Here is a 10,309-nt window from a genome sequence, read left to right on the forward strand (position 1 = left end):
ACGGCCCATAATGCTCCAAAGCTTGATCTTCTTGTTTGAACTCCGATTCGAGCCCAATTTCGGTCCAAATAGATCCAAATCTAAGATCCTTTGATGCCTGCAAAATAAAAATCAAATATTAGCATCAAATAATACCAAAAATAAGATAATTTGTAATTAAGTCTAAAAATACACACTATGCACAAAATGTGATGTAACCATGATTTAAACTATGAAATCAACATCAAACCATGCATATATGAATCAAAATAATGCAGTAAAATCATGATTATCAATCAACCATCAAATTGAAGAAGAAACTAGCTTAGAGATGAGCATAAATAAAGGGGGGAATCATCAGAAGAAAGCTACGATGTAGGGGGAGCATAAAAAATAGAGGTAAGTAAGGTACTTACTCTAACCCCTAAATAGTCTTTTCATTTTATCAAAGTTCTTACAAAAGACTTAGTAAAATCAAAAAAAGAAATTGCTGATTTAAAATTAATGTTAGATAATTTAAAATAAAAAAATGATAATTTGAAAATGTAAATTGAAAATCTAAAAACTGATGCATGCTTTAAACCAAATAAATTTCAAAAATTAAAAACTTAGAATTTATGGAAAATTGAATTGATATATTAGAAAACTTATACTTAGAAAAGTTATGTACCTCATAAAAACTTGATTAATCCAGTATGAAGGAACCTATACTGGGTTCCAAAATCTTTTCTAGATTAAATTTTTGTGAGTTAGTGCTTTCAGCAAGAAAAATTAAACAGTTAATTTCTTTATGAGGCTTTGTCTAAGAAAGTGGTTGTTGCTTCAATAACCAAGAAGGCCTAATGCCTCGCCACTGCCTGAAAGCCAAAATATTAAAATAAAATGTTTAATTAACTTACTAATAAAGCATGAAAATAAAAATTAGATAATGCTTTAACAAGTTTTTTTAAAACATTTTTGGAAATTTCTCAAAAATATTTTGTTTAAATTACCTAAAGGTTAGAATTCTTTGTTAACTTAGAATTTATTTTGAAAAAAAATTCCTACCTCGTTTTTGTTGTGATCAAATGGAGAAAGATAGGAACAAGTTTAGGGGGAGTTAATATTTTTTTAAAAAAAATTGGTATTTTAAAAAAAATGGATAGGAACAAGTTAATATTTTTTCTTAGAAAATTACAAATTCTATTATTGCAATCTTTACGCTTAAAATGTTACTTTAGTAATTTCTTTAAATTACTTCTTGTTTGTTTTTACCCTAACATAAACTTGCGTTGATGCACATCAAAAAGGGGGAGATTGTTGATCTCTATGGTTATTTTAATGTGATCAACCAAGTTAGGTTAGGTCATGTTTGGTTTTGATCCCTGTGTCTAGGTGTGTAGGAGCTTAGGAGAACAGGAAGTCGAGCGGAAGATGTAGCTAGCGAGAAGGACGACATGGGAAGGGAGCCGACGGGCTCGGTGCGTCCGAAGGATAAAAGAGCTGCGGAAGAGTACACCGGTGGACGAGAAGAACGTGTGTGACGTTCGAGGGACGAGAAGCCGGAGCGAAAGCCTGTTCGAGGAGAAGGCCGGAAATTGGGTTCGGGTGAGCCCTATTTTGGTTGGCCGTAATCATCCAAGCAATCGGAACTTCGGAAGCTAAAGAGAAGATGAAGAAATGTTGGAAAAGCAGATGGAGGCGCCCTCAACAGTCGTTGGAGGCACCTATGCCCTCTTAGCTTGAGAGTGCCCTTAACATCATTGAGGGCACCTTCAACAGTATTGAGGGTGCCCTCAACAGCATTGAGGGTGCCCTCAATGCCCTTGAGGGTGCCCTCAATTGGGTCAAACAAACCGTTTGCGAGCGAATAAAGTTGTATCCACTTATCCCCTTGGAGGCGCCCTCAAGACTCGAGATAGGATTTCCAGGAGCTATATAAAGGCCCATAGAGCTAGGAATTAATTATTCAACTCTGTATTCGATTTCCTAGCAACTCTTGAGCTCTTTAAGTGTGTAAAAGGTTTCTCCGCTGTCAGAGAAGGAGATTCTTAGTGCGCTGTTTAACCACCTTGGATTAACAACCATCTAGGTTGTAATCAAGTCAAATTGTTGAGTCTCTTATTTTCTATTTATTTTATTTATTATTATTATTATTTTATTATTGCTATTTTAGAGTTGAAAGATCGAGGAGGGTATTTTCTTATTGCAGGCAATTCACCCCTCCCCTCTTGCCGGCCTGCTGCGCCAACAAATCTTTCAAGAGAAAAACTCTTTTAGCTACATGATGTATGTATGACATAATATGATTTTTTTTTATATTTTTCATAACGAAAATAAATGTAAAATATGATGTCATGGCATATGATGGCAAACAACCATAGCAATTTAGTATAAGCAATATACCTAGATTATCTATCTAAATATCCCTAATTATTTGTTAAATTTTAAAAATTATCCTAGATTGCCCTCATCTCCTTAAGAAAATGTCAAAACTCAACTTAACATTTCTTTTATCTTTTTCTTATTTGTGCTAATTTAAATTAAGTCAAAGCCTTAAATTTTGGCACATTTTACTCTTCAAATGAGTAAACATTCAATTCTTTTCATTTTCAAGAAGTACAACTATCTTCAAAATATCCTCCAAGTGTCAACTTTTTCACGATTAGGTTAACTACCCTTCCAATTAGAGTTGACACTCTCTAAACCTATGTAGGGTGTAGAGAACACACTCCTAGGAATCCAAAACCGATTGATGCTCCTTGGGTGTTCAAGGTACTCACTAGGGATAACTTTCCTAGTTACCTTCTTAATGACCTTCCTAGACTTCTTAGAAACCTTGATCATGCTAGACTCCTCTAGGTCAATTCTAGCGATAGCTTTCCTTGTGATCTTCTTAGTGACTTTCTTAGACTTCTTAGAAGCCTTAGTCACATTGGTCTTCTCAAGGTTAACTCTAAGGATGACCTCCCTTGTAACGTTGGCTTGACCATTTGACCTAGGTTTAGTTCCATAACTATATGGAACCCTATGATAAGAAGTCATATTATTCTTAACTTTAGGTTTGTAACCCAAACCTCTATGGTTATTGAATGGCTCTTGCCTATCAAAACCTAGGTTATACTCATTTTGCCCCTTAAAGATATTTTCTATTCTTTTTAGGATCTTTTTCAATCTATCAAGCCTTGACCTCAAGACTTGATTTTCTTTCCATAAATCCATAGGTTTAGAATTTTCTTGATTCCCATGAGCATTTTTATTTTTAGACATATATTTAAAATCCTTAGAGTTATTGACTAATTTATTATCTACCTTTCTAGCCTTAGGTACGGTAGTTTTGGTATGATAAGTTATATACTTTTCCTTTATCCTATTATGCTTCTTATTTTCATAATAAATTGTATTAAAATGATATAAATTATTTCCATCATACATTTTTTCATGACTTAAGGGAACAACATCTATAAAAAATACCTTGGATTTGCTCTTAAGAGCTCTCCCTTGACTTGTGCTTCCTCTTTTAAGCTTGGTTGATTTCTTCCCTTTTGGACATTGACTCCGATAATGTCCACTTTGATTGCAAGAGACGCACACAATGTGTTCCTTGCCTTTGCGTATCGAGGGACTGACCTTCTTGGGCTTCTCCTTGCCCTTTGGTGTTGGTTGACTCTTCTTCTTGGTCAACTTTGGGTACTTACTCTTGTAATGTCCTCTTTCCCTACACTCAAAGTAAATGATATGACTTTTATTTTTACAAATTAAAATATCTATACCTTTGCTTGTAGGGTTGACACATGATCCTCTATTAGATTTTTCTTAATTTGTGGAGGTGGCACCATCTTCTTCATTTGATCCGGATGTGGAAGCCTTTTCTTGCTCAGGTGTCAATGAATGACGCTTCCTCTCAATCCTAGAGGTGGAGGCCTCTTCATCTTCATCCTCATGCATATGAAACAAGAAGTACACTCCTTTGCCTTTGTCTTCATGCTCTTTTGAAGATGACTCTTCTTCACTTTCTTCCAATGTTGAACACCTCTCAATTTTGGAGTCCTCTTCTTCTTCCTTTTGATCCAATGAATCTCTCTCTTTGGATTTATCTTGATTAGTATAGTAGAGGAATCTTGATGAATCCTTGCCAATTTACTCCAAATCTCCTTAGCATCTTCATAGTCTCCAATTTACCTCAAAATATTGCTTGACAATAAATTGACCAATAATTTGGTCACTTTGTCATTTGCCTCATTTCTTTGAATTTGCTCCTCGCTCCAATTGCTCCTCTAGATGAGTTTGTCTTTTGAATCTCTTGAAGCTTGAAAACCCTCCATTAGAGCAAACCATTGCTCTATCTCCATCATGAAGAAGTTTTCGATTCTTAATTTCCAAGAATTGAAGCTTGTCATTGTGAATGGTGGAGGCACCCTCGTGTCGAATCCGAGTCCATTTCAGAAATTTATCTTGAAGTTGAACTTTTGAAATCTTGACTTGTTGAAATTTGGGGCTTCAATTTCTTCTTCCTCTAGCTCATTGTCCTTTTGGCGATGATTCTGATAAAGAGCGGTCTTGCTCTGATATCACTTGTTGAGTCACTTCGAAGCTAGAGGGGGTGAATAGCTTCTCATGCTTTGTCGATGATGATGTGCTACAGCGGATAAACTCGACGCAAAGCTCACCAATGCTAATAAGATGGATTTACTTGGTATCCACCTAAAGAAGAGGTGACTAATTCAAGGATTTGGCTCATGCACACTCTCCACTATGAAACACTCCTTCTCGAAAATAATCCAGAGGCAGAGAAGCCTTGTACAAGCTCACACACAAAGAAATACAAGAAGAGGAAAATACAAGTTAATACAAAATGAAATCTTACAAGATTACAATCATGAAACCCTAGCTTGTTTTTTCTTCTTGTTTGGGAACACCTCTTGACCTTGGAAGTGTAGTAGCACTTGTTTCCAAGAAGCTTCAAGAATCGACGGTGATGACCTCTGACCTTAGTGAAGAGAGTGGGAGAAAAGATGCATTGAACAGTACACGCGAAATCTTTTATCGGGCGTACAATGACTAGTTTTCAACCTTAAGTGATTACTCTAATCGCTTAAGTGTTCTTAATCGATTAGCTGAGTCGGTTAAGAGCCTTTTTGTTCTCGCGAGAATAGACCGTAAGTGATTAAGCTTCCCTGCTTAATTGCTTACCGTAATTTTTGTTTCACACAGAGGACTTCTTAAGCGATTGCCCTAATCGCTTAAGATTTGCCTAATCGATTAGCCTAATCAATTAGGCAACTCTCTGGGCACTCGCGAAGATGAGCTTAAGCGATTACCCTAATCGCTTAAGCTATGGTAATTGATTAGCCTAATCGATTACCAAATCCTAACTTCTAAAATAAAGTTTAGGATTCTCTTACCCAATATCTGGTCAACTGTGACCTTTTGAGACTTCTCATTGCCTAGCATCCGGTCAATCTTGACTTGCTAAGACTTCTTCACCAAGTGTTCGGTCAATCCTTTGACCCATTTGGACTTTTCTTCTTATGCCAAGTATTCGATCAATCCTTTGACTTACTTGGACTTCCAATCACCAAGTGTCTAACCAACCTTGACTCACTTGAACTTATCATTTCATGCCAAGTATACGGTCAGTATTGACCCACTTGGACTTACCAATTACCAGGTGTCTAGTCAACCATTGACCCACTTGGATTTCCACATGCTTGACTTCACTCACCAAGACTTTCTCATTGCCTAGCTTCACTCACTAGAACTTTTACCTGGCTTCACTCACTAGAACTTTTACCTGCTTTCACTCATTAGGGATTTTCACATGGCTTCACTCACTAGGGATTTTCACCTGGCTTCACTCACTAGAATTTTCCAACTGTCTGGCTTCACTCACTAGGACTTCTCATTTGCCTAGCTTCACTCACTAGAGCTTTTCACTTGGCTTCACTCACCAGGACTTTCCACACCAGGTGTCCGGTCAACACTGACATATTTGGATTTTCTTCTTCTGTTAACCTTCCCGTTGGACTTTCCCTTGCCTAGCTTCCAGTTAGGACTTTCCAATCAAGTATCCAGTCAACCTTGACCTACTTGACTTTTCTTCACATCAAACTAGTCAAACCTTGACCAATCTTTGCATAACGAACAATTGCACTTGTAATCTCCATATGTTGTCAAACATCAAAACTCAAATATCAAGACTCAAACTTGGGCCAACTCAAGTTTAGTCAAATTGGTCAACCTTGACCTAGGAAAATTGCACTAATAATTTTAATATCTCGAGAGAAGTCAAAATATACAATGGATGACACCATTTGACTCCTTGCAATCTTAAAAATCTACAGAATCTGAAATGAATCAAATCGGACTTGTCTAGGTCAATTAGTGGATTTTGGTCAAAATGCACTAATTGACCTATATGCCTCATATTACAATCATTTCGGATTCTATGGATTTCTGAGGCTTCAAGGAGTTTAACGGTACTGTCCATTATATATTTTGACTTTTCCGGAGGTGTTAAAATTTTATCACAAAAACTAAATCATAAACACATTTATATCAGGCCTACAGGGGTTAGGGTTTAGCTGATTTTTCTAATAAAATTTTAACACTTCCAAAGAAGTGACAATATGCATGGACGACATCGTTGGAATCTTTACGATCTCAGAAATCTATAAGACCTGAAATGAGTCTAATTGAACATGTCTAGGTCCATCAGTGGATTTTGGTCAAAACTCATTGATCGACCTATAGACCTTAGATTGTAACTATTTTTAGGTTCTATGGATTTTTGAGGCTGTAAGAAATCCAACCGTGTCATCCATTGCATATTTCAGTTTTTCTGGAGGTGTTAAAATTTTATCAAAAAAAAATCAACTAAACCATAAACACATTCATATCAAGGCCACGAGGTTAGGATTTAGCTTATTCTTCCGATAACATTTTAATACCTCCAGAGAAACTAAAATATACAATGGACAGTACTAATAGGTTGCTTGCAGCCTCAGAAATCCACATGATTTAAAATGGTTGTAATTTGAAGTCTCTAAGTCGATCAATGAGTTTTAACCAAATTAAACCTACTAATCTATATCTATGGACCTCAGATTACAATCATTTCCGATTTTGTGGATTTGTGAGGCTGCTAAGGAGTTCAACGGTTCCGTCCATTGCATATTTCAGCTTTTCAGGAAGTGTTAAAATTTTATTTAAAAAATCAACTAAACTATAAACACATTCATATTAGGCCCGTGGGGTTAATGTTTAGCTGATTCTTTCGATAACATTTTAACATATCCGGAGAGGTCAAAATATGCAATGGACGGTAACGATGGACTCTTTGCAGCTTCAGAAATTCACAGGACCTAAAATAATTGCAATATGAAATCTCTAAGTCGATCAATGAGTTTTGACCAAATTAAACTCACTAATGGATCTCAACCAGTCCAATTGGATTAATTTTAGGTACTGTAGATTATGCTACAAGGAGTTCAACGGTACCATATATTGTATATTTTGGCTTCTCTAGAGGTGTTAAAATATTATTGGAAGAATAGTTAAACCTTAACCCGTATAGGCTTGATATGAATGTATTTATGGTTTAGTTGATTTTTTTGATAAAATTTTAACACTTCTAAAAAAGCCAAAATATGTAATAGATTGTTGGACTCCTTGAAGCTTTAAAAATCCATAGGACCTAAAATGATTACAATTTGAGGTCTATAGAACAATCAGTACGTTTTGACTAAAACTCACTAATTGACCTAGATATGTCCAATTGGATCCATTTCAGATCATGGGGATTTCTAAGGCTGCAAATAGTCCAACAATGTCATCCATTGCATATTTCAATTTCTCCAGATGTGTTGAAATTTTATCAAAAATTTAATAAAATCGTAACCCCATGGGCCTGATATGAAAAATATCAAGCTCACATTGGGTTTGATATGAATGGACTTATATTTTTTAGTTATTTTTTTGATAAAATTTTAATACCTTCGGAGAAATCGAAATATGTAATAAATAATATTGTTAGACTCCTTACCGTCTTAAAAATCCACAAGACCTGAGATAATTACAATCTAAAGTTTCTAATCGATCAGTGAGTTTTGACCAAAATTCATTGATAAACCTAAACAAGTTTGATTGTACCCATTTTAGATTCTGGAGATTTCTGAGACGATAAGAAGTTCAACGGTGTTGTCCATTGTATATTTTAACTTCTCCAAAGGTATTAAAATTTTATCGGAAGAATCAGATAAATTTTAACTTCATGAGTATGATATGAAATCATATTAAATTCATATTATGCATTGCATATATATCTAAGAGAGGAAATATAAGAGAAATTGTATGTATTAGATAGAAGAGAAGAACGGAAAGAATAGTCAATTAAGTACATTCTTTGATAGTAATCACGTATAGTACGGTCATTTGATCCATTCGTAAATGAGCGTGGCCCTTCTCCGAATGACTTAACGAGCTTAGGGCATCTCCAATGCAAGCTTTTTAAAAGATTTGTAAAAATAAAAAAGCTCAACAAAAAAGCTCTAATGAGTGGAGAGATAAGGTTTGAGGTTTTTATTTTAAGAGCAGGTTTGAAATATCAAACCTGCTTTTTTCTCTTGGGGATGGAGTTACCAATCATTGAGAAATAATAGTGTATGTTGACTTCTTTTAAAATAATTAAAAAATATTTTTTTAAAAAAATTATTTTAGCCGTTGCTATTTTAGTCGTTCCTGCTTCAATTTACAATGTTAGTATAAATAAATTTTAACAATTATCCATTGCTATATTTACATTAGTATATTTATTTTATTTAATTTTTAAATTTTTTACTATTTATAAGTGATGAACTTCTTATCTTTTCCATTCAAACTTCTACTTCTCTTATCTTTTCCATTCATATTTTTAGAGATAAGAAGTCATTGCTGCTTCTTATCTTTTTATTGCTCATCCAAACTTCTCATTTGATCCTATCATTCTAATGTCAAACGACGACAATCTAGCTAGAAGCAATAGGATCTGTCAATTCTTACGTGATGAACTGACGGATGATGCTGATGAAAGATTCATGCTAATGCTTATGCAACAACACCAAATGTTGATGGAAGTATGAATGAGTTATTTAGCGGGCAGAACACATACAAGAACATATTTGGATCGGGAGCGTGAAGTCGGACATGCTCGTCTTTTCAATGATTACTTCTCTGATCAACCAGTTTATACCGATGAAATGTTTCAGTGAAGATTTCGAATGCGAAGAGAGTTATTTTTGGGCATTGTCGAAAAATTACAAAATCATTCAGAGTATTTTCAATGGAGAATTGATGCAACGGGAAGGATATACTTGTCACCACTTCAAAAATGCACGACAGCTCTCTGCCAATTGGCATATGGAGCCCCTGCCGACCAATCCGATGAATATCTAAGGCTTGCTGAAACCACTGCTATTGACTGTTTGATCAACTTCTGCAAATGTGTATGTGAAGTATTTAGGGACCAATACTTGAGAAGACCAACTGCAGCTGACACCCAACATTTACTTGAAATGCATGAGCGAAGGCATGGTTTCCCTGGCATGTTGGGTAGCCTTGATTGTATGCATTGGGAATGGAAAAATTGTCCCGTCGCTTGGAGAGGTTAGTTTACTCGAGGCGATCATGGACACCCAACAATTGTGCTTGAAGCAGTCGCATCTGCTGACTTATGGATATGACATGCTTTTTTTAGAGCTGCGAGATCACGTAATGATATAAATGTGCTTTACGAATCACCTCTATTCAACAAAGTTTTGGAAGGAGGTGCACCAGAGGTTTATTTTACAATAAATGGCACGACATATACTAAAGGATATTATCTAACAGATGGGATTTACCCAACTTGGGCTACCTTCGTCAAGAGTTTTCCATGTCCCGAGGATCCAAAGAGAAAAAAGTTCAAGGAAAGACAAGAGGCTGCAAGAAAAGATGTCAAGCGGGCATTTGGAGTTCTCCAAGCTCGTTGGGCAATAGTCAGAGGTCCAGTACGATATTGGTCGAGAGATATATTGAGAGATATCATGTATACGTGCATTATTTTGCACAATATGATTATTGAAGATGAAGGAGATGCAGTATCTAATTGGATGGGAGATGAAGAAAATCATCTGACGCCGGTAAAACAAGGCTCCACACCCGAATTCCAAGAATACATCTGGAGAAATTGCGAGTTGCGTGACAGTGAAACACATCATCAACTTCGAGCTGACTTGGTTGAACATATATGGGCACTTGATGAAAATAATCAATGAAAGATAATGAAAGATGAAGATAATTTTGTGAAGCATTTAATTATAATATTTTATTTCAT

General features: G+C 35.6%; 1 protein-coding gene across 1 annotated transcript; it reads left to right on the forward strand.

Annotated features, from left to right (window-relative positions):
- Positions 1-9,571: 9,571 nt before the first annotated feature.
- LOC121999705 lies at positions 9,572-10,250 on the forward strand. Its single transcript, XM_042554350.1, has 2 exons — positions 9,572-9,600; positions 9,692-10,250. Exons 1-2 carry the CDS (start codon positions 9,572-9,574, stop codon positions 10,248-10,250), a joined length of 588 nt encoding a protein of 195 aa, XP_042410284.1.
- The last annotated feature ends 59 nt before the right edge of the window (positions 10,251-10,309 follow it).

The sequence above is a fragment of the Zingiber officinale genome, chromosome 7A (assembly GCF_018446385.1).
Source record: "Zingiber officinale cultivar Zhangliang chromosome 7A, Zo_v1.1, whole genome shotgun sequence".
Classification (NCBI taxonomy): domain Eukaryota; kingdom Viridiplantae; phylum Streptophyta; class Magnoliopsida; order Zingiberales; family Zingiberaceae; genus Zingiber; species Zingiber officinale.

Excerpts from the sequence above, each read along its gene's own strand:
- LOC121999705 (XM_042554350.1), top strand. The coding sequence starts at position 9,572 with ATGGAAAAATTGTCCCGTCGCTTGGAGAG. Across the intron at positions 9,601-9,691 it reads TTGTCCCGTCGCTTGGAGAG|AGCTGCGAGATCACGTAATG; the intron begins GTTAGTTTACTC and ends TGCTTTTTTTAG.